The 26,025-nt window shown below is 41.3% G+C and overlaps 1 protein-coding gene across 10 annotated transcripts in view; it reads right to left on the bottom strand.

The window, feature by feature from the left end:
- The window catches only part of LOC124407845 (protein held out wings), a 40,928-nt gene extending 19,532 nt beyond the window's left edge, over positions 1–21,396 (bottom strand). For 6 of the 10 annotated variants that reach the window (XM_046884375.1, XM_046884444.1, XM_046884436.1 and 3 more), the window contains exon 1: positions 20,564–21,395. In XM_046884375.1, coding sequence (XP_046740331.1) covers positions 20,564–20,690 — 127 coding nt within the window. In that variant the 5' untranslated portion in view covers positions 20,691–21,395. Of the gene's footprint in view, positions 1–20,563 lie in introns of all 10 variants that reach the window. The other 4 variants (XM_046884404.1, XM_046884412.1, XM_046884384.1 and 1 more) reach the window with 2 other exon arrangements.
- Between the last annotated feature and the right edge of the window lie 4,629 nt (positions 21,397–26,025).

Here is a 26,025-nt window from a genome sequence, read left to right as displayed (position 1 = left end):
TACTTATAAAAGTTTGCCGTAATTGCATCCTGTTGCCACAGGTAGAAAATATATTCCTTAATATTTTTCCAAGTCTCTGACAATTCTTACACGGAAATACAAAAACTCGAGGTCAATGAACGCAAGCCAAATTCCAGTAGCCTGGAGAAATCGTCTACAGAAATTATGCAAATAAAGCTTCGCCGTAAAATAGAAAAAAGAAAAAGAACAAAAAGAAATTCAAAGAAAAACAAGATAATATTTTTTTCAGCTAATTTCTATAATTGGTATAATTATCCTCCTTCTAATTCAACGGAAAATTCGTCAACAAACTAATGCGTATCACGTCTTTCCCTCCGCCATCGTCATCGGTCAATATAACAAACAATAAGCCTGCAGCTTGCACGCGTGCCTTAATGTGTTATACGGTGTGTCCCTCTTTTATCAATCAGTCTCAAACGGCCGCAACGATATCCCCCCCCCCCCCCCCCTGCAAGGCACATGCGGCCACAATACTATATAGCAAGGCTTCATGCATCATCGGATTGATACCACCCGCATACTCTCGACCAGTCTGCCACACAGCTCTATAGTCTGCTTCTGTGATGCATTGAGAAGCAGAAGCAGCAGAGACGTTGCAGAGCTGCAAAGGAAGCTGGCTGTTCTCTGCAGGCCTGGGTCAAAAACTGGCGCCAGTTAATCACCCATCAGCAATGTGTATATAGGGAATGACGACGGATGGAGACTGGGCCGAAATTAGATCACTCTTTTGTTTTATTAAAAAAAATTTTTTTATTTGATTCAATTTTTAAGGGATAAACTGGCTTTTACTCACTGCGCACACTATTTTCATTATCATTGACTAATCGGTTGCAAAGCCTGACGATTTTTCAATTTACAGAGTAAATTGTAAGATCTTAACCACCGTTTTGAACGTTTCGATTTAAAATAGACGTATCGAAGGAAACAGAAAAAAATAAGAAGATCTCATTAACTCAGCAGGTGTAGGGTGTGTGTGTGTGGGTGTGTGTGTGTGTTATTTTTTTCTCGAGGAACCTTTTATTAACGCGGTCAACTCAATTTGGTAAAAATAGAAAGCGACATATACCTAGATGCACGTTTGTGTACATATTAACGTACACAAGTTGCACAAGTTTGATTTGAATGTGTTACAGGCCAGAGCCGTAGCACACCGAACGTCTTTTACACTAAGATTTATTTAACAGTTATATTATGTATAGCGTCGTTATATAAAGTGTTGTGTAAAACCGTAATACAAACCATAGAAATATGTATGTGATACGAATATATGCGTAGAAGATTGAGTTTAAGATTTCAGAGTTTTCTATTTCTATTTCTATAACATATTTAGTTTATCTTTTTGTTTAATTTATTATTATTTTTTTTATTTTTAGTGCTTGGAGACGTTGGAATTATGTCAATCCGTAGCATCTAGTTTTCAATAATACGTAGTAATTTCCTGAGCGTCTGTTAGACGGAGACGTTATAAAAAAAATAAATAAAACAAAACAACACAACGGTTAAAAATACAAATAAAAAACAGATATAATCACGATTTCGCATACCAGCTGTCGATGTGTTACCCAACGTTCAGGTCAAAACCGTGTCCGCAGACTTGATCAATGCCTTTTTATCTCGATCAGTGAATACATATAGATAGAAGATGAAAAATTAACTACGATTTAAGCATCGTTCAGAGACATGCGTTTAAATTGACTTCCACTCGCGACTATCCCATCTGGTTTCCCACCGTTAACACGCACACGCACACGCAATACGCAACACGCAATACGGCTGCGTAGTAGGTACCTAAGGTTGCTTCTAATCGCGAGGCTATTTACGGCAACAAGAAGAACATATCAAAGTACCGAGCCCAAAACCTACATCCACCTCCCAAGATACGAGGAAAATTACGTCCGCCGTGTCGTCTCTCCAGTCTGGTAGTCTGGCGTCACGATTCGGTGACTTCCTGATGCCGACGTTCCACAGACCATAATAAAAGTCCGAGCCCAACCCTGGTGGTGGTTGAATTCAATGCGCTCACCGAAACGAAACGAAACGAAACGAAACGAAACGATTCGCTCACAAGGAAGGACGTTTCACGACGAAACGACGAACAACGGACGGACACACTCGCCTACTTACCTACTGCGACACTCTCTTCTAACAACCTTACGTCGTGCCCATAAACCTCCGACGAACCATTTCCTACGCCAGTTTATACGCACTACATTCCCATCCCTCGTAACAGGCAACGGTATTCATCACACGGACGGTTAGTTTAAGCCGCATTAAAATCCACTTAGAAAAAAGTGAAACTCGTGTTTCCCTTCCCTTAGTATTGCGGTGATAACGTGGATGAATATTGTTCACTTCTTGCTCTTAACTATCACAACAACGTACATGAGAAGAAGAAGAACTTGTCTCATCGGTCAATTAGAGGCAATGCTTTATTATTATTATTATTGTTGTTGTTGTTGTAGACTTAAAATTCTCACTCTGCATTTGGAACTTTTTTTTTCTTCAATGTATAAAGCTGTAACGTTAAAAGCACGATATTTACGCTAATGAATCGATTTCTTTTTGCAAACATTTTTCCGACCTTTGAATACAGCCGTTTAACTTATTATTGAATCAAATTATCAGTGACGCGTCATAAATTTTAATCACCGTCGAGTAAGCTGTGTATGCAGAAAATTTATTATACCAATGCAAACACACACAGACAGATACACACAAAGGCTTTCATGCTTCAAATTAAAGCTTTTACTTTTATAATGCCGTGAGAAATTCGTTTCGTTTCAACATTACGTAATATGAAAATTAGTTGAGACTGATATAGTTTCATGCGAAAAAAAAAAATTGGAAATGAGAAATGGATACATTTCTGTGTGTGTGTGTGTGTGTGTGTGAAAATGATTAAACATGCAGACGCCATTTAGGCTCGCCGTTAACGTTTGCCGCGGAAACTGGTTAATGTGTTGTAAATTTGAGCTTGGAAGTATCGGGGATAAGAAGCGTTTCGAGAAATGAAAAAAATCTACTTGCTTCCTGATGTTCGAACAGACGCGATTTATGTTTTTCCTTCAACTGTTATTTTCTTTTCTAGAAATTGAAAAGGCAGGCTAAAAATTTCTACGAATGTGAAGAAACCGGTTCAGCTATTTTTTAAAAACTTCCGTATATCGTTGAAAGTTTCAAGCGAGCCTATAATGTAAACCGCATTTGCTGATTTCCACGATTCTATGCCCAGAATTGTCGCATGTTAATTTACTCGACGTGCGAGTCGCGACATTTATACAAAAAATCGTGCGATATACTTGATTCCCACAATGTTGTTTTTTTTTTTTACAAACATTCCACCAGAAGAGCAACAATTTCTACCGTATAAAAAATAATAATATTTACGCTAAAAACTTTGCCGTGTTTATTTAATTAATCTCGAATCTGCACCGTTATTATTATTCAACTAGTTAATTATAGTTACAAACCTGCGTGCATAATAAATTTGCCAAAACTGGACATTTTTCTGTCTCAAGATCGCCTTTCGCTCGTTTCTCTAAATATTATAATTGCGAAATTAACTAGCCAACTTGATTCTCGTGTCTCTTCTCAGACGTGAGAGAGTGAGGCATGAAACGAAATCATACATTACGAAGAAAAACGTCAACAGATCTCTACACGGATATAATATATATAAAATATATATGTATATGTATGTATAATATATATACACCTTCGCTCCTACAGTAAAATGTACCTCTCCGAATCGGCCGTGCAATAAGTTTAATCCGCGCGACTTAACACGCGTCGCGTATGGTATGCACCGTAAACACCGACATCACCGGGTATGGCAAAATCAGAAAGTTGTTTGAAATCTCAGGCTAAAAGGAAGCCGGTAATCTCTTACAAGTCTCGCCTCGTTCCGAAGCGAGTTTGTTCGTTCGTGTATAGTATGGATAATAATTGAGCCAGCCATAGCAGGTAGGTAACGCGTATTCTCAGCATGGGAAATTGCGTAACGCGTTTAAAAAAGAAAAAGAAAAAGAAAAAGAAAAAAAGGAATTTCACCTTCTTTCCCTCGTTGTAATCGTCGAATAGGCAAAAATTATACCTGACGAAATACACTGTAAATTGGAAATATAAATCCGTCAGAAAATTAGACTCAATAACGAGTGATATATTAATACGTCAGTTTCTCGTATAATAAAAACTATTCTGAGCGTGTGATTTTTTTTTTTCTTCTTTCTTTTTTAACCCAAACTCGATTCAGATATTAACGTAACATTTTACGTATGTTAATTCAGATATTATTAAAAATAAGGTCAAAAAGTGGTATTTTAAAAAAAAACTTTTTGCGGTACGATGTTTTTAGTAACAATCTCAAAAGAAAAAAAAAAAAATAGTTTGATTTATCGGCGAAGCGTAGGGAGCAAAAGTTATTATGAAAATTGCGATCCGACAATTTTCCACTTAATTTTGTCGATAATTCGCAACAGAGAATTAAAGAAAAGAAAAAAAAAAATTCTGAATTAAAACTAATATTAAATAGAAAATTATCATCGCAATTAGTTGTCAACTTGTCAGATCGGAATTTTAATATCACCTACTTTTATTTTGTAGGTTATAAATGCGGAATATAAAATATAAGCAAAAAAAATTTAAGGCAATAATATTGTACTGCAAGAAAATTAAAAAAAAAAATACCACTTTTCGACGTTGCTTTAAATAATATCTAGCCACATATATAGAACACAATTAATTGAAACTAGGTAAAAAACACTTGTTTCGTAAAACTGTATTACAATTACGAGTTAAAATTTCAAGGTAATAAAAAAATCGTAGAATTTCACTGACGTGTCCCCTTCAGAGAGTGAGTAAGTGGGTGGGTGTTTCCGTTTCCGGATCTCTCTAGTTCCTTAACCCTTAGACGATCGGGATTTGAGCATTAAAATCGCCCTTGAAAAGTGGCCAAATTAGTACCTACCTATCTGGTATCATGTATCAACTATTACATATACAAAGTTCATATGAAACATAGCGAGCCGATATATCGGTTTTCCGGTCCTCCAGAGGTTAAACATGAAACGTGACAAGACGTTGAATGAAATCCCGGCCGCGTTTGACGCGACGCAACGCGGCATGAACAAGGAGCGGAGGGTGTGGCGTTTGCCGGTCCCAGATCATGTGCCACAAGATTGAGAGTGCGGAATGGAGTCTGCGCGATCCCGTCGCGGAGAGAGATGAAGACGGAGAGGAGAATAAACAGAGGGAGAGAGGGAGAGAGAGGAGGAATGAAGGGTAAAGGGGACATCACAGCCGCATTTAGCGCGAGCAACGCGCGCCTGCATGACATCAGCTGACTGACGTTCTTTGGCTCGTGGGCTAGATCCAGAGGCGCCCGTAAGTGCCTCAAGTTTTGCAAGGGTAGGTAGATAGGCAAAGGTTCACATTAGCAGCATCCTTACGGATCATCGTCTGCAGCGTGCATCCCCCGCGATTTTTTTTTTTTTTTTTTTTTTCTTCTCATAACTAGTCAGAGAAGAGAGAAAGTCAGAGGACGCTGATATGACGATATATAATATAGGCATCAATATATGTATATATGGAGACAGAACAAGAGATAAGGAAGGAAAAAAAATTCGACTATGCGTCGGCTGGCGACGACTCGTTTCTGCATTCGCGCGATAAGATCGTGTTTTTCCTCTTTATTTTTTTCTTTGTTTGTTTGTTTTTTTTTTCTTTTGCATCAATTTTTCACAATTTCGTGCAATTTAAACGATGTGGATCTCACGGTACTTTGAATTTAAGTATATATAATATATATATATATATATGATACGTGCATGACATAGAAATACAGATGTGTATAAATATAACAATTATTGAATCGTATTGTATTTTCCAGTATAATTACATACATATGTTGAAACAAATTTACTCGAAAAGTGCGGATTATTTGTAATTTTTCCTCTACAGTTGAGTAGTGTGAAGCATCGACAATGAGGCGTTACGAAATTTTCATTGGGAATTACGCTTGCAATGCGGAGTGTAATTGTAAAAGAACAGAAGCCAATTAGCCCAGGTGCGATATGCCGATAGTATGTAGTACATTATACATACATAACGCGGTGGCTAATAATCACCGCTGTTAAAATTCTCCCAATTGTCTTCAAGTCTTAAGCTTACACGTAGGCATACATTTCCACTTGAACAAAACAGCTGACGGTAATCGTTGAATCCCAACGTTAACGAGATCGTTTTATTTTATAGTTCATATTGTATAATTATGTATACATGTAACCATATATTTTTTTATCCACTAATCATTCGGCGCAGGAAACAACGACCAGATATATTGTGAGTAATTTGTTGGGCGTGGCGTAGCCTGCAGTTAAATTCTTTAAGAAAATATTCTTTTGCATTTTAGAATTTCATATATTATTGTACGTAGAGAGAATGTCGGGCATATAAGTATAGACTAATTGTATCAAGTCGACAGCTCGTAATCTTAGCTAGGACAGTTTCTTTACAATATGTGTGTACCTTATCAAGACCGTTCAAGAATAAAACGCAGACAAAACCGCAAGTCAGATAACGAAACGTTTATTTTTCCATCTTTTATACGTTGCATACGAAACGTACGAAAACGTTGACATTCACGAAATCGTATAATCGCAATTACTTCTAAGGCGTACACTATCTATAAACATAAATTATTGTTATCAACGCTATTATTACTATTATTATTATTACTATCATCATAATCATCATCATTATTATTATTATTCCTTTGTTCTTTAAATAAGAGTTATGCATCCGAAATGACGAAGTGTCTCCTGAATTTACTGCAGGTAACCGATGTTAATCGAATTGCTTCAAAGAGTTGAAAAAGGACGCTAAACTTTCCACGTGCGTTAGCGAGGGTCCGATAATTAATCGACTGATGAATTTTCAAGGTGGCTAAACTCGGCACTTCGAAGTCGAGGAATGCGCCACCTGCACTGCACAATTGGCGCGAAGTGCATCATGCAATCATGCGCGCGTGATGCGGTGCAATAATGCTGCAGCAGAATTTTTATATAGCAAGAACGACGACGATGAGGTTATACCGTATTTTTATGGCGAAAAACGGCTAAACACGACGTTAAGTAAATCACTGTGTTTTCTTCGCTCGTAAAAAATATCCCTGAATAGAAGTAAAAGAAAATTATTTACTTTTTTTTTCTTCTTTTTTTGTTTTATTTTTACAAAGATCAAAGAACGGAAATAAACAAGTAAAATTTTAGTGGTGTACTTGGTTGGCACTGCGATCATCGTCCTTGACGAAAATTCCACAGTAATGCCGAAGAGACTGCAAAGTCAGTCTACGAGAGACCGACCGACCAACCGACACTGGTAACTATAACAAATCTTGGCACCAAGAATTGGGACAATATTTTAGACACCTTGATGATGCTATACACGTTTGTATATAGTTGCTCTAGAAAATTGGCAAGAATTTCTGTGCTAACCTCGGTGGTCACGCCCGTCTCTCTATCTGCATACACATAGATGTATGTACATACCCAAGCAGCCAATCTACTCGCGATAATTAGAGTAGCGAAAAAGAAAGAGAGAAAAAAAAAGAGCATATTATCACGTAAGTTTTGCTCAGGCTTCGATGGTTTTCAACCGTGAAAAATAACGCCGGTAAAACGTAGATCTTCAACGAAAAGTCGATGAGGGGCTTTTTAATGATTACGCATCGACCGTATAATTTCTCTGCTGCGTCAAGAAATTCCACAGCGAACGAACGTTTCAAGTCTTCGAATTATGACCGCATGTATCGGGGAGGGAAGAGTTTGAGGTCATCGAAGCGATGGGAATTTGCTCCGGGAGTGCCCATATACATGATATAATTTACCGTTCTCCAAGTCAAGCACACATTTTATTGATAGTAGTAGCAAAAATGCATACCTGTAAGATGTATCGAGATTTTTGCACGCTTCGCGTATACCTGCAGTATACAAGTGCAACTCGAACTATGCAACAATCAGTGTATCTATTTATCACGTAGAGATATTAAAGGATGATCCTGATGATCAATCTTGTTACACCTGGTAAAACGATGATGAAACGAAATAATGGAAGTGAGAACCTTCGGTTTGAGAAAAGAAAATAAACCAACAGCAAGAACAACGTATAATGATGTTTGAAAAATGATGATCAGGGCTTGGTTTTAACCCTGAATAATTTTTACCGCGATTAGAGGTGTCGTCAGTCGTTATTGTCCTCCTTCTTTTCAGGGTCCGGTTGTCTTCGTCGCGATACGTGTGTATAATAATGGTTTGTGTGTATATTACAGCCAGAGGAGGAAGGAGGAAGAGAAGAAGAAGAAGAATAAACGTGGGTGATCTCATGAATTTTACTGGGAGCATGCGCTGGGTTTACAATAAATAAAAATGACTCGTCGTAAAGGTTGTACCTTTGGATCGTGTGTATTGAAGGTGCGTTGGTGTGTTTCAGAATTTTTCTACACGATCCTCCTATACACACACACACACATGCAGAGCCGGTGACTAGCTGTTGGCTTTTGAGATTTTTGCAAGACAAAGTACCTATGTATGACGCTATCGTTAGCCGTAATCGTTGTCGTTACCAGCGGCGGATTACCAGCTGACTATACTGGCTATGTTTTATTTATTTCACCATTCCCATAGGCTGAACTGCCGTACCATACGTGTAGACGCGTTTACACGTATTCATTCGTCACTTTCATGCAAAGGTATTTCTCTCCACGCCGCTTCAATTCTTTACGAAAGATTCATCATCCTTTGACCAAAATATATATGAAAAGCAAGAAGAAAAAATAACCGAATTCTAGTTTCCGATAGGTGAAAAAAGAAAAGAAAAAAAACCTTGCGATATTTTTTTTCACAAACAATTTACAGTCATCGTCGTGATAAAAATGTAGCGAAAAAAAATTCATGCAAAAAGCTATTGATGTAAAAAATGAAGATAATAAATAAAACTAAAAAACGCGCGTTCACAGGTACGAGGAAAAGATTTCTACTCGTTTTATGAAGCAACTTTTCAAAACCTGAATCGAATGACTCAGGCTCGAGTCAAGTTTCAAGAAGGATTTCCGCTCAAGGGTTGAGGAAAAATGTCACGGTGCCAAAGATGACTAAATCACGAGAGCGCGTCAGGTGCTTAAAGTTGTCTTCGAAGTCTCTTACGCCAGGCAACAAAATCTGCGATAAGTATAGCGAATGGCAATTTTTTACGGAAGAACCTTCGCGTGTTCCGCGTTAATAACGCGCAAGCATCTGCCTAATTAATATACCTAGATTTGTTACCACGTCTCCCTTGACCAAGTTGTAAGCAGATTTGACACTTTATTTAGGAATTACGAATCATTTACATAAGCTGGGTAATATAGTTGTACATAGAATTTCCAAACGTTGAAACAATTACATGCAAGTATAATGTATGTAGGTATAATACACGCACCTGACATTTGTACAGGGTTTTAAATAGAGCCTGGCATCTTTTCAGAAATTATGACTATACGTATAATGTACTTGCACAAAAGTAATGCTAATTTCCTGATTTATTACCCGTCGTGAAATTCTCGACAATTTTGGGTCATCTTTCCAAATTATCTTTCTGTACATTCGCTGGACTAGTACGATTTCGCAGTCTCGTCAATTTCAGTCTCAAAAGAAAAATAGTTTCAGGAAGGATTTGTGGTACTTTACTTTGAAAAACAAAAGAACGTGTTTTCTTTAGATTATTATCGATGGAAACAAAAATCTGCGACACTATCTGAGGCCTTTCCCAGACTCATTTTAGTACTTCGGGAAAGAAATAAAGCAATTATCATTTTTCACAGTAAAGTCAATTACAGGTTTTAGTCAAGAAATTCCAAGTTGATAGTTCGACAGATTTCGGAACACAGGATGTACCTGTGAAGAGTGAAAACAAGCTGATATACATATTTTCGAAACAACAAACGCCTCGATCCTCGAGAGTAAAACATTCGGTAGGTATAATATTACAGGTATTTCACGTTTCGCCGGATATTTCAAAATCCGACTAAATCGTCCACACGTCGTCGTCGCTTAGGCAATTCGCTTTATTTTCACTCACTGACTCAGGCTTTTTATTTATAATTTCGTCTCTTAAATACATACATATGTACACACAGATGTAACATAAACACACACAAACGCGTGCGCGAAAAGAGACAGAAACACATTATATATATATTCCGGAATAAATTCCAAGGCGAAACTTACGACCGATGAGTTGGTCCGCAGACGGTGAAACGATCCACGATTTGAATTCCAGTGAATGATCGGTATCAACGCGTTGCGAGCATGTTAAGTGGGCGCGGATTGGACATAGAAGACGCAAATAAGACAAACTCGAAAGACTTTACAGTTAAAATCCATCGCTCGTTAGAGCGGCCATATTCTGTTATACCTAAACACAACCTTCGCAAATAGTTTTTCGTTTTTCGTTGGAATTATCTCTCCAAGCGCATCAGTATCGGCAGACTAATGAGCTGCAGGTAGCAGAATGTAGGCTCAGGTATATCCGAACATTTCGATGAGATAACTGTACACCCATACACAAATATAACGTTTAACATACATATATGAAAAAAAATGTAGTCTGACCTGAAATCCCGAGCGATATTCCTCGGCGATGACGATTCGAGTGACCTGATTTACGGATCACGCGCCCCGTTGCAGATTATTCGAGACTCTGTTTAGTCATTGGTTTGCCCTTTAGGCACGGAATCACGAGGAGAACAACAACACAAAATATTTGGGTAGCATCGTTTTGAAGCAACGCGCGTTTTCTTCCTACAAGCGAAATTCCAAACCGTCTCATATGCGTTCCGATCGCGTGTATCACAATAAGTTTGAAATTCATTATCAGTTTTGTCTATTATATATTATATATGATATAACTTTAACTTTAAACCTGCTGTAAGGACTTGTAAGCGGCGATATCCTGCCGCCTGTAAGGAAGATGGGTAAAAAAGGAGTCAATTAGGGGTCTTCGAAGCGAGTTCGAATCCTCGGGACATCGGCCTTGCACCTCGATCGGTGCAACCACCCCGTGCAACAGGTTCCATTCAAGATTCCCCGAGGCAGCTATATGTATACACGGCTCCGTTCAAAGCGGGACAAACCAACCTGTTGATCCTACGCAGGATGAGAGGGGAGAAAAGTCGAGTTTCGTGCGTGCAGAGGAGGAATATTAAAAAAAGTTTAGCTTTCAGTGACGAGTGATCGGAGAAAAGCTTGTCCAGTGAACAGGAATTCGCGAAGATTGCGAAAAGTGGAGAACCGTAGAAAATGGGAGAAAAATAAGAGAAAGAAACCTGGAATTTGAAAGCGTTTCACAAGAATGCAGTGCGGCAACGTGTGTCAGGTATTTGACACAAAATCTCTCGAGCATCGAGCAGTGGCGCACGGTAACCGGAAGAGGAAAAACCAGACCCCTTTTACGGTCCCTAAATAGCTCTAGTATAACCAGATGGTTTTCGGCCTAACCGCGCTGGACTTTTTATCTATTATAAATATGTACACATGATTTCACGGTTTACTGTTCAATCTTTGTTATTTACCCCTGTAGTCACGGGTGTCAATGAGGGCTACTGTTGATTCACGATATTGTTAGACAACCGCCCCTCTTTCTCTTCTCCCTCGAAAGCAACAGAGAGAGGCAGAGAGATTATCTTGAAAATCAAAACTCGAACTACCTTTTTTCTCTGCTTCGGCCGCGTACACTTACTCGGGAATAGGTGATAGATTTTTGGCGTTAAAATTCGAACGCGTGAAACAGAACAGTAATAAGGATAATCGAGCGTATAAAAATGGTCAGTAAAACGGGAAGTTGATCAGGTAAACGCTGCCCTCCTTGGCTCGTTACGAATACCAAAGTGTCATTAGCGGTTTCGTACGATTCGCTGAACTAGGTTCTAAGCGCACGACCACCGCGAGGACAGGGTCCGATAATGACCGGTGCTTAAAACACCTTATTAGTCGATGTCCTTTCACGCGCGAGTTCCTACATACCGTTAGGAAGAGCCATGGCGACGAGACATCACGCGCAGGGTAATAATAAAATGTTTTTCTCGTCTTGGTCGCTCGAGGCATATTCGCATCAGCTGTGATGCACGGAGGCTTGTATCAACGCTTAGAAGATATTGAATAAAAATTTAAAAAAAGGTCCAATTCCTTGCTCAACGGATATATCTCACAGACATGATGTATTGTGAAATCAACGCAGTTTCCAAATCACTTGCAGGAGATCTATCGATGCGTTTATTTAACCCGTAATATGCTTGTGATAAAAATCGTGTCAAGGATACCAACGACGACAACAACGGTGGCTACGGTGTGTAACTCGAACACCATCCTTCGGTGGCAGTCATTCACTTTTCCGGTTAAACAGTAACGCGTGTCCATCGTGCAGCAGTGCGAGCACCTAGATGCATAGGTATGAAACGATATAAAGCTACAGAGTGTCCATGTGCGTGTGGATATCGGAGCTCGGAGCGAATGGCCCAGAGAAATCTGTAGGCACGCGTTGTACACGTAGAGTCGATTCCTGACTAGTCGGAACAAGGAGCGGGTCGCCACTCCCTGCATCGCGCCACTCCTGCACAAGCCCTCGAGAGTCAATTCAGACTCAAGTCTCTTGGTATAGAACCATTGACACGTGACCTCGCAGGAGGGAGAGAGAGAGAGAGAAAGAGTGAGCACGTGTACGTGTATGCAGTGCATGATGGAGTTTATATATATGTATACCCTGGTTCACTACACTGCATACCATGAATCTACATACAGCCTGGCGACAAACATATATATTTCATACGCGCCGGATCTGGATGGCAGGATCTGGATCGAGAGTTTTGTTGAAAAACCAAAGTTGCATGTGCAAGAACAACGGGTTCATTCTCGGGATTATGATAGGACTGTTCACGTTGATGCAACGTTGTTGAGAGACTGAAGTTAGTAACGTTAACGTGACGGAACATCATCGGGAAGAAAAATGATCGTTGAAGAATTTTAGAACGACTATTTTCAAAATATAAGTATTTTTTGTTTTTAACGGCTGACTAAATTTCGGACAATCCTAAAAGTACGAAAGAACGATTTTTTCGAAACATGCATCGTTATACAGTAACGTTACTAACTTCAACCTCATACGTTGTTAGCAACATTCGTTATCGGGATTTACCAGAACTCTTCCGTAATCTTCACGAGGGGGAAAAATTGCGCGGTGAAACATCAAGTGGGTACTTAAAAAAGTTCTATACATTCACTTTTCCGCTGTTTTTTTTCCTTGAAAACTAGAAAAATAAATTTGAAAAAAATGGAAAACATTAGATGTTCAGATCGGATGGAAAGGTAGTTGAACCATGAGTTTACGTTGCGGGTGAACACAGCGTAACATCGACGAACGCGAGTACAACGCGCGTACATCTACTTGTGAATGTGTTTTTTTTTTCCCCCTGAGGTATGATGGTGGGAGATTTGAGGAAGGAAAGAAACAGAGCAACTAAAAGCTCCGAGGAGAAAGAGGGAGAGAAAGAGGGAGAGAAAGAGAGAAAGAGAAAGAAAGATCAGGGTCTAAGATAGGATTTCTAGCTGTCTGGCTTTGCGGGAGTGAGTGTCGAGGTAACAGTGTACTTCTACGTGGGGCGCCGCCTCTGCTGCTGCTGTTGCTGCTACATAGGAGTGAAGGGTTTAAAGATTTCTTTAAAGGGTATTTCACGGGGTTAAACTCACGCCTATCCACGATATATATATATATATATATATATATACATATATATATTCCATCACAGCATCTCTCTTTCTTTCTCTCTCACACTGACTCCCATATTTTTTTTATCACGCATTCTTCTCCCATGCTCTTTTTCCTTCCCTCATTCCTTCTTTCCTTGTTTATCCAAGTATTTCCTGACCCGCTGAAATCTACAAACATGTCAGCAGCACGAGGTTATCCGGACTCGGAGTCCATGGATTGAAGAAGACCTCAACCCACTATGCGAGAAGAGGCACATGCGAGGTGAATAAAATCAAGACAGGAAGTGGGAGGGAGGAAAGGGGATAAGCGGGAGTAAAATCCTGTTAGTCCGCGACACCAAGGTAGGTATAGGTATGCGCGCGAGCCGCGGCTAAGCCTTAGCAATTCGAGAACATGTATCTGTGAAATGATGCGAGGTTAACGGTTTTGCGACGAATGTGGGCCGCGCGTTGGTCATCTGGAGGAGGATCCGCGGTGATCGTTAAAAAAAAAAAAAAGAAAAAAAAAACGCTCGCGGCCCACCCGTGGGGATATTATTCGTGGTTATACGAATCATCTCCCGGTGCAGGTCAAGCCTGAATTCGATTCTTTTGCTCGTCATCGTCTACAGAGAAGTCCTCTTTGATAGCGGTACACCACGCAGCAGTGGTTCACCCAGTTTTCGTTACACCCCACGGAGAAGAGAGAAAAAAAAAAACAAAAAGAAACAACGGAGTCAGGGAGAACAATGAAAGTAGGAACGAATGGTCGAGCAATAGAAAGGGAGGGAGTCACGACATGGAACTTCACTATACTCGTTATCGCAATCGTCGTCGTCTTCTCAAGAGTCCCGGTCACTCACTGGGTTAAATGTTTCATAAGGGGAGACAAGCATGCCGCATGGTCAACCGTAATGACTTTTAGAAAGGCCGAAGCTTTGTTCGTTCCACTGATTTGTCAGTCGGTATAAGTACGAAGGTAAAACCAGTTCGTTTATTATCCAAAGAATAATCACGCGACATTGACAACAACGTCTGTTATCCTCGTCCCTCAAACTTTTGCCCACACACGATGAAAGCGATTATTCCATTACTATGCAGACTATTATTGACAGCATGGAATATATATATAGGGACTGACTTTTTTTATTCATATTCTTTCTCAGACAATTCGCAGTGAAATATTACTCTGCACTCCGATTCCCATGGGATGAATCCAGCTTATAGAGTTTAAAGATTCGTTATATGGACCCTTCACGATATCGAGTAAACGAGTGTGTGGCGTGGTCAGTGAGAGCATGGCAGGTACCATACGATATACAATATGTGTACGATACAGAAACGTGGGAATCTCGTAACAGCGACGGTTCGAATCTCTGGATGGCCGGTCGGATGGTTGGATGGTTGGATGGTCGGATGGTCCACGAGCTGGATATATCAGAGGACAGAGACCGACGAAGAAGATTCCTTTCACCTCCCACCACGCGGTCGCGTGGTGGTGGTGCTCGACGTATTGCGTCGAGAAGGATGGGTGTGCACCGGGGGTCATCTCGGTCAACGGCCCCCATCGCGAGAGGGCCTGAATAGTTTCAACCTACGGCCCTGAGGTCCGTAACTAATTGTACAAGACCTTGTCTTGCCGTGGATGGTGGATGGTGGATGGTGGATGGTGGTGGTAAACGAGATCGGGAATGGTCAATGAGGCGCGTTTTTCATCAGCTTCATCACCGTATATCGACCGCGTAGATTTCGCGACGAAGAAAAGAATCCAATCAGCAGCCCCGAATCCGCGTATTCATGATCTCGGCGCAACTTCCCCGCAATTTTCATCGCTAATCCATTGAAAATTTCAACGACAATCCTGCTTTTAGAGATGCGTTATACGTGGAGATACGAAGAAGAGCCCTGCGCACAAGTCACTTGGTATTCATTTTAAACCGCCTGCGTGTAACGGCGAGTGAAGAGACGCGTGGGCATTTCCTAATTTAGAAGCAGGCGATACATCCTAGCGTGTAACGTCTTCTTACCGAATTATAACTATAGTCTCGTATTTCCCACTTGGGCCCTGTAACTCCCCACCTACAGTCCTGATGCCGACGTTGTAATTCGAGCCACTCTCCGGTCCGGGTTTATAATATCATCGATCACAAATGCCCGCTGGATTTGACGTGGTACATAAGTGCAGTTGCACAAAATCTTCATCATCTATCAATCGCCGAGGCGTTAAAATTTAATCTAACGCCACCGGCAACCCCATCCGCAAGGATGATACTTGAACGCGTGTGTGTACCACCTGCAGTGTTTGCGGTGAACAGGTGCGTACGTGTGGTTTCTTCTCGCTTTGAAAGGCAGGAGAGCAAAGCCGCGTTTGACCCGTGACTGGTTTGTCAACGCGCGTCGTGTTATTGTGCCGGTTGAATTTCTAAAGACAGGCTGCTCTTCCGCACCGGGCAGGACGAGGAGGCAAAAGATCATCGAGTGAAACAGTCCCGCAGACCCTGCAGGTGTGAATAACCTATCATCCGCTGAGGTTTCGGGTCAAGACGTTTTGTCTTCACCCTTTCCAAAGTTCAAAGTTCAATCAGGCTACGTACGAGTGCGGTTTGGAAATCCCGTCATTTCTAACCGCGCAGCAAAGAATCGACCAAGCAAAAGCCAGTCAACGGCTATTGGCCGATGTGTTTGCATCGCGTTATCAATCATACACATCTCTGCGTCTAACAGTAAACTCGATGCGAGAATGAATGATATTCTGTTTTGGTCTCGTAGTTATTTTGTTCTTATTAATTTTTATCTCTCGAGGGGAAATATAACGGGGCCGCGCCGCGATCAGGAGAGATGACGGAAGAACTGGTCAGACGAAAATGCGCAACGAAGCAAAATATCGATGAATGATCGGGTGACTTCGATATCGCGTAAAATGAGAGGAATAAATGGAATTAAAAATTAAAACGAAAAAACACAACGATAAGGCAGAAAAAAACAACGAGCTGAGACTCAACACACTATCATCGTCGTAGATTTCCAAACAGGATAACGAATTTCGCGCACGTTGCGTCTTTCAGGACTACCTGAAACCCATCTCTGCCACCCGGATGGACACAGAGAATCGCCGGCGGCACTGCAGAAACCGAATTCAGTATGGCAACGCGGTTTGAACCTTCGACTTTTCACGAGCCGTTGACCATGAATGACAACCTACATAAAAATGGAATAAAAATTTTACTGGACCATGAGAGGCCAGTTTCAACTGCTACCTTATATAAATAAGAACAAACAGTTTGACCAAAACTTTTAATTAACTGATCAAGAATAATTTAGAGTCGTAAAATGAAATGTACTCTGCAAGCAATAAAATTGCATTGCAGATGATGTGTAGAGAAAAATGAGTTCTACGAAAGCCTGATGTTTCATTAAGCGAGTGCCCTCGTCGATTTCGACGTTCACGTATATATCTCCGAATATCAAAGTTCACGTATCTCAAATGCAAAAAATCGAATTCTGAATAAAAATACTCCAATATATTTTCATTTAACACAGCAATAAAGAAACGGCGTGAATTCTTCGAAATGGCAATATTAAATTCGGTAGAATTGATTCATTCACTAATTCATTCTCTTCCATTCTAAAAAGTTGGCGATCTTGAGCATATCAACCAATCCAAACATACCAATACATGCGATTCAATCCGAATTTATCAAAATAATCACCGTTCTTTTCCTCATTTTTTTTTTTTCGTGCACGATTTTACACGCAGTGATGTGTTCCCCTGGTACAGTAATTCTCATCGCGGAATTTCGCACTCAACCAAGTAAAGCGAGGTAAATTAGACATTTGCGTTTGTACGGGAGTATCGTGAATGCAGCCGGTAAGTACACGTGCAGAGTGCGAGAGAACAAGAGAACGGGGGTGGCTTCAAGAGGCGGAGGAGAAGAAATAAAAAGAGAGCAAGAGAGGAGGAAGGACTGCGGGCGTTATAGTACGTGTAAAATATCTCCGCACATATCGCTAACGGGCGGCGAACCTGTCGGCTTGTCGCAAAACGGCAAGATGGCTGGCGCCGCGCGCCGCCACTCCTGAGGATCCCAGAGAAACGAGGGCCGCCGACTCGCTCCTCGCCCGTTCGCCGTACATGCATTCATACATACAAAAACACACACACACACGCACGCAAAAGCATACATACATACATACACACATACGGCTTAGAGAGTCTGTCTTTCGCTCGCGCGCGCGCACCCGACCGACGCGTTTGGCTAGTCGCTCGCTGCAGGGTCTGTCTCTCGTTTCTGGTCCCACATACTCATGCAACAGGGTATATCGAGTGATGGTGAGGGTGCGTGTGAATGTGTTCGCCCGGCAACCACACACGCGCTAGTAACCAAGAGCCAAGCGAAACGCTCGCCCCTCGCCGCCCCTCGCCGCCTTACTACCGCCGCTCGCTCGTGTGGTTCGAGAGAAGGAATGCGGCTGCCCAAGGCGGGGGAGGAGGGCAGGGGAGGGGGTCGGAGGGACGCGGCCGGGGCCAAACGATGGCTTCGAACACGCTACTTATGCGCCACAGTTTCATCCACCTTCTTTTCAGGCCAACTTTGACTAGGTCTGCATACTTGCGTACGACTCTCTGCGCGAGACGAACCTGTCGTGTTTATTCACGCATACGTTATATATATACGAGTATAATCGCGAGGAAACGGTACTTCGGTGTAACGTCGTTGGGTTTTAAATACTCTTCGACGATACACTCTGATCGTGATTCGTGTATACATACATAGCGCATGTTGGTACCAATCGATCGTGTATCGATATCGCTGGACAAAGTGAAAGAAAACGATAACGAAGTAAACAGGGAAAGATATATCTAACAGTAAGACAGACCGATGCACAAAGAAGTAGGAAAACAATATATGAGTCACGGTGGTTTTCAATACGATCATTAATCGCTTCAGTCACGGTCAATATTCAAAGTCAACGGAAGCAATTACCTCACCGATTCCATCGATATATATACACATAGTATATTCCGTATACAATAGTGTACGCACATACATGTAAACAAATCGAATAGATAAAGGATTAATTATTTAGTTACTACTTTTCCTTGCGTTATATACACGACAATAATATTTAATTATTTTACTTCCATTTATTCTATATTCCGTTTTCTTATCACCAAACAATATTTCGCGCACAATGCACGCGCTGTTCGCCCAATTCATACATATACATTATAACACGTGTTACATAGGTTATAATATACGATTAGGTAATTCACCTGGTGGTTCAATGAATCATTGGATTTCCTAAAATACTTGGCGCCGTTCAATCGGTAGGTACTTGCGGTAGTTGTGTCTCAGAATCAGCCGATTCTTGCGGCCTTGCGGTCGTGGAACAACGATCGAATAATCGTCGTCGTTGTGCATCAGCGGATTTTTTAACCTGTTGCGTGCGCTCCGTTAAATGCACACGAAATGCCGCGGCTTGATCGGGTTCGATAGCCGCGTTTACCCATCACTACCCCGCGCGTAGAACGACTCGAAACGAGCAACCGAGTTGCCCGAGTGAGTGCGATTCGTCGATTTCACTCGCTCCAAAGACCGACCTCGCGAGTCGAACCCTGGCCACGACTCTAAAAGCTCCCAGCAGCACCAGCAACAACACATCAGAGGCACACAGTTTTCATGATCGTATACATGGCGTATACTGTTACTCATTCTTATTCCTTTCCTCTCTCACTGAATACAACATCACTGTTCCATCTGGTATTCCAATATGGCATGTCAATGCGTCCACCGTTCACAACATAGAGTCGGAAAATGTCGTGGAATAGCGGGATTCTCGATGCATATTTCGTCGACGTCGTTCGGCTGGCTAATGCCATGTGTTTTTGACATCCGGGTCGCAGATGCAGGCCGAGATATATATTAACCGAACAAATCACCAACGCTGCTGCGGGGCTTATAAAGTTGGAGTAACAGCAGCAGCAGCACCAGCAGCGACGGCAAGCACGAAATCATCCTCACGTCTGGTTTGTGTCACGTGGCGTAGACTACGATAAGATTAATCTTATTTCACGCCGATTTTCACTTTCTTCCTCTTTGTTTTTACAAGTGGATATTGTTAGTTGATACAACGGAGGTGCGGTTTCGTTAGTTGGTTGGTTGGTTGGTATTGACAATTATGAGAACGCGATGAAAAATTTACGTGTAATATATTTCCGGGCCGCAGCGAATCGTGTTAGTCGGAAAGTGTGTGACACATAAAGTGTCGAGTATATAAATTTGAGAAAACTTGGGTGATAGAAGAGACTCTTTTCATCGCTAGCGCGAGTTTCATTGTCGATAACTTCTAATAATAAGAGTTACGCGTGCGTTCGTTCATCGCGTACGGTTTTAGAATAGTTAGTATTCCGCGAAGGCAAGTGCCATTTTCGAAAGAGTGACGTAATGCCTTAGCTGGTGTAAACATACGGTTCTCTATCTCTCTCTCTTTCCCTCCCTCCCTCTTTCTCTCTGGCTCTCTTTTCGTATCACTCTTTGTGTTTTTCATACGAATGCGTGTGGTAACACTTGGGCAATTGTCGAGGAATAATCGAGGAAATTGCACAACGTTGAAGAAAACGGATGAAAGAAAGAAAGAAAGAAAGAAGGGAAGAAAGAAACGAAGATTTGCCGAAGATCGAATATAGAAGAGCGACGATTAGACATAAATTATAACAATTATCGAGGAGATAGATATGTTAGTAGGGATTAATGATTAATTCTTACCTTCATCTAGTAGGCGTTCTACGTGTATGAAGACGTTAGGGAAAGCGGCTAATTGCTTCCTATCTTTTAGTAACTGTGAAAGATAGTCCGCTATACTTTGCGTCGTCGTGTTAGTATTATCACACATTGCAATTATGTTTTTATTATTTTTACAATACGGCCGCGGTACGACGTTCCACGATGCGTAGGAACACGTTTCGTTAATGTTTACGCGCGTTAGCGACGTCCAAATTTACCGAATAATGACAATACCTGTCCACCCCAGCGGAGAAGTTTTCTTCGAATCTAGCGATTCGAGAATGAGCCGCGTTTCACGTTTACGCGCGGCTTTTTCTTTTCTCAAATTAATACTTTATTTATTTATTCATTAAGTTCAACTGTCGTCTTCGTCTTCGTCGATGTCTTCGTCGTACGTTACTTCAGACAGTTATTATCAAGGTGACAGTCGAAGAGTCACTCTCGTTGAAACAGAGAGAATTTGTTATGCGTTGAAGAAAAACATTCAACGGCAGTTAAACAGTGATTTAGATAACGAGATGATTAGATGCGTGCTATTGTTTGTTTTTTTTTTTTTATTTATTTATTTGAAAAAAATTTTATTGTCTGTTTTTAGCTTCTTTTTTTACAACTATCGAGACTAGGGAGATTCGGGAGAGACGATACGGTTATTCGGTATTTGTATGTGCGTATATATACACACACACACATATATATATATATATATATTTATGTGTATATATATATTTTTTTTTTGTATGTACGTATATATAGTAAACTATACAGCGATATTTCGTGTGTAAGTACGCGCGCTACGGATATCACGGCTCGACTGATCGGTGCTCTGCGTAAGTCAGGCCGAGGGACTCTCGGGCGGATTCGTGCGGCGGCGCGCAGCTCGCGCTAGCATCAGCGCATGCGCAAAACGGGAAAACACTTCCCGCCCACTGTCCATATACGGCCTCCGCTGACAATACCTACGTAAGCGAGAATCGAGAGATACACAACGCGCAGCGCGCGGATAGTCTACAGTATTCGGTATACAGTATACCCTTTTCTTTGAGCTTAAGCTCCCCCCTCTCCTCCCTCTCTCTCGCTCTCTCTTGCTCTCCTCGCTACTGCATATTGGTTACGCCATGCTGTATACCGTCCTTCGGGTCCATGCTACCCTTCACCCTCCATGCTTTAAGAAACGGACCCGCCACCGTTTAGACCGCGACCATAAAACGCGGGCGTGCGCACGCTTCTACGTTCTTCGGGGACTGGTTTTTTCAAATATGTATAGAAACATTGATGGAAAATCGATGACATCGATATACTCGTCGCTTATGCTTTTCTGGAAATCGTTTCAAGCTGTTGTGACGATCGGTAGTGAGTTATGGTTGCGAGGTGGGAATGACAAGAAATGACCAATTCTCTAGTTGATTGTTTGTTTGAATTCCATTTTTAGATCATCTTGAAGCCCTGATGACGACACGTCGTTATGCTGAGTAACGATGGTCATTTGTTAATGTTATATGTATACAACTGTAATTAACTTCTAATGATCAAGAGAACTAAACGAGTTCCAAAAAGCATGAATCTTGATTAATATCACGTAGCTGCTCTGAGAAATTCGATCTTTATATATTCATGCTTTTTCATGCGCATAAAATAATTACAATACACAGACCACAAATCTGTATTTTCCCTATTAGTCAAAGTCAACTGGTGCCGCGGACTTCTTAATAACCCCGTTGATAAAGCTGATGAAGCTTCGACCATAAATTATACTTGGTTATAACACGCATAATTAACCTAACTCAAGTTTTAACTCGGGGTATAATTACGTAATATTTACGAAGCTTTCTTTAACCGCGAACGATGAGGTCTGGCTGCTCCGGTTTTGCTTGTAACCATATGAGTTTGTATCGAAGAAATCTGGCGCGCCTTTCCGCCTTCCTATTCGCGAGATCGCGGCGATCCCGCATCAAGAGATCATTGGCGAACACGATTTCGGTCCATAATATGATCCCACGTTTTATCGTGGAAGGATAAACGCTGCGGGAGAAAAAGATTAAAAGGAGAATGTCTATATATTTTAGATCGATTTTGCGCTCACGATTCGCGCGCATAAATCAAACCACAAAATGGACCCGCAGCTCGTCTCTTCGGACAGTAATGAAAAGCCCACCTACGGGGTGAAACGAGCTTATCGTTTGGTGATTAGAGGATGCCGAAATAGGCGGCAGAAGGCGAGCGACTTCGTACCTCGGCGCCCACGTCCGACTGTCCCCAGGGTCTCACGGATGAATCAACCCACGAGTAACCTAGATTGTACCTTCAAAAGGTGAGACCTGAACGACAGACCGACCCGAGGGACGGACTGCAATTACCGGTTCTCTCTTTGAAAAGGACGCGTGGGTCGATACACGTACATTTCGACTCTCTACTTCTTCTGTATTTCGTTTATAGGTATTGCACCTATATATTCGAGTTGCCGCTCAGTTCGCATCTCTAAATGTCATAGTGACGGGAAAAAGTATAACCGTTGAAAAAACTTGAGGGCACGATCGTGATTGGAATTCCATTCGATGGTTAGCGCCCCCAGAAAGTCTGCATAAAGACCGTTCAAGCTTGCACCCATGCACGGGGAACTTTGTTTGATTGCGACAATTACGTAGGAATTCGTCGGATCGAAATCCATTCGGATCCTTGTTACAGCGCACAATTATAGACGCACCTAAAATATTACAAGTGGTGTCGATACTTTATTCTCTATTTTGCCATTACTCTTCAAAAGGCAAATATAACGTTGACATAAATTTGATGCGAAAGTTTTGCAACGTAAATAACACACATTATGCACACACCTGCGAAGCGTTGTGTACCCTTGAGGTCTAGATTTACTTACATATCGTGCGATTCCTTACACGGACTGCAGCGTTATTATGTCCGCGATGAGTTTTTATTCACACAATTTTCAACCAGTTTCTTCGATAAGCTTCGACTCAGCTGGAGATATCGTCATCTGGGAAAGAGTTATTTTCGGCTCTGGTATTCATGCGATGGTAGGTATATCTTATAAGTATGCACATACCTTGTCCGCAAAGACAAAGAGATTCTCTTAAACGGAAACTACACATGACAGAGTACGGATGCATAAGTTACGTAGGTACATCAGATGGACGCATCACGATGGCCAAAGCTGATCAACGATGACATAATTGTAACGGAAGTTACATGATGAACAGCTTGAGGACTCTGGCATTAATTACACGAACGATTGGATCCACAATTGGCTATGGCGTATTTATACAGATTTACTCAGGTATACATGCGCCTTTGGTAGGCACATACTCAGTTGATTTAGCTAGCATACAACTTTTCCTCTCAACGCGATGAAAATTATGCTGCAGAATCGCATATTTCATTTCGTCCGTGCACGGCTGCTGAAACATGTAATATTCGGTTGAAGCAAATTTGCAAAAATGTTAACGACTGACTAATGATCTTGCATCTCATACGTCTATTTCGTAATGATTAAAAAATTCTACGCATACATGTGTATACTTTAAGGCGAGATGCCAAAAAAAAATAAAAATAAAAAATAAATAAATAAACCACGATATATAAGTACTCACAAATATTAGTTAATTTTCTTTCGTCATCGATAGAGAACTCCTAATGTCAATAATGTGGGGAAAAAAAAAGGATAGAAAAAAGAAATTCCAAAAAGTTGTCAGTGCGTACACGTGCGTAGCTGTAAAATCTAGTGGGTACTTACAACAAATCGCATCGAGGTCAATATTTTCGTTTCAAAGTGAGATAAAAAGAGAAAAAATATTGAGAAACACCCAGTTGCCTGGCGGTGGCAAAAACTTGCCGAACAAGCGATAAAAATTTTACACCATCTCGAAAGTGTCGGTATGAATTACAAGTTGGGACGACAGGCCAAATATTGAAATTGCATATGAGAGGATGGAGTGCGAGTGTGTGATTCTATGAAAATTTTAACGATTGCAATTTGGCTGCACACACACACACACACACGTGTAAACTAGGCCACATAAATCTGTAAAGAATCCGTGATGCGGATTCGCGGAAAGATCAGTAAACTCTCGGTTGGTTGTTGAGATCATCGCGGTAGCCGCAGCCTCTTCCGTCCGCCGTAGATCATTTTTATCAACGGTAAGTCTCTAGGATAGAGAGAGAGAGAGAAAAAGGTTTGGAGGAAAAAAAAAAGAAGAAAAGAAAAATGACGTAATCGCGCTACAAGGCATTCGTCATCAGGAACCTGTCATAGTTTACTATAGACACATAACGTCACGATATATATCGTCATGCAAAATGACCGCGGCACAAACGATGCAGCGTGGCATAAAATTCGAAGAGAACTGCAGGTCATAGTTTTCTTCATAACGCCACACGTCAGCCTGTGCTTTTGCACGTGAAATAACCGCCTAGGCTTGCCTGCAAGCCACTTGACAACGACTACGGCGCTTTGGTCATTCCCATAAACGGCAAAGTGCGCGTTGGCAGACAACGAGCAACTGCATAAACGTATTATTACGATATGATCATCATTCGCAACGAGGACAAGCTGGTCGCGATTACTCGTGGTTAAATATGTGCGGCTAAAAAGTTTGCCATATTACTTTGATTCCCCGAAGTGATAACGTAATGGGAACAATTATATAATACAGAGATTCCAGGATGAACAGCAGAGTTACGATAACTCATAGATCGATATGCGGGATCAAAATGCTTCAGCTATTGTGCATGGTTATAATTTTTGTACACCGGATGCGAGGATATCGAAGTTGTCGAAGTTACGTCGAAAACTTTAAAGGTCCTCTTACACATGCACGACATTATTAACCCATACATGACCGGGATACGAGGAATTTCGAAAAATCTTTTTTTCTATAGAGAAGTGATCTAATGTCCAGAAAATTGGACCAAATTAAAGTCAAATGTTGGTAGGCCAATGACCTTACGCCAAATGGCGCATGCTGCTCCTCTAGGGGTTAAAACGCGAGACATACAGTCTACCAGCGTTATAAGATCGCTCGATATATGGCCGCCTCTCCTACTTTGACTAGGAAGCTTCATCCACCAGTGTAACTCATTGAAAACCTCTAACGAAGTTGGTCGGCTGCCTACAGTAGTAGAGGCATCAGGTTTAGTATCTTGCTGATCCCTGACATCCCCTTGAACGGCCTTATAACGAGATACTAGACACAGACGTTTATTCCCCCCCCCCCCCCCCTGTTTCTTTGCGTTATTACCGACGTTGACGATCCTTAAAATATCGAATGATATCAACTAACGTGCATGTGGTACCTTCTGGTAACCGTTCCGTGATTTACGTTACCAGATCACGTTTCGCGCAACCAAAGGCTAAGCAATACATAAATGCGACCGAAAGAATAGAGCTCGCAACACACTTGATGAGAATACAAAATTACACGTTTGTGGTAGGG

Source organism: Diprion similis, chromosome 1, assembly GCF_021155765.1.
Source record: "Diprion similis isolate iyDipSimi1 chromosome 1, iyDipSimi1.1, whole genome shotgun sequence".
In the NCBI taxonomy this organism is placed as follows: domain Eukaryota; kingdom Metazoa; phylum Arthropoda; class Insecta; order Hymenoptera; family Diprionidae; genus Diprion; species Diprion similis.
The sequence above is the reverse complement of the archived record's forward strand: the minus strand, read 5'-3'. Positions and strand labels throughout refer to the sequence as shown.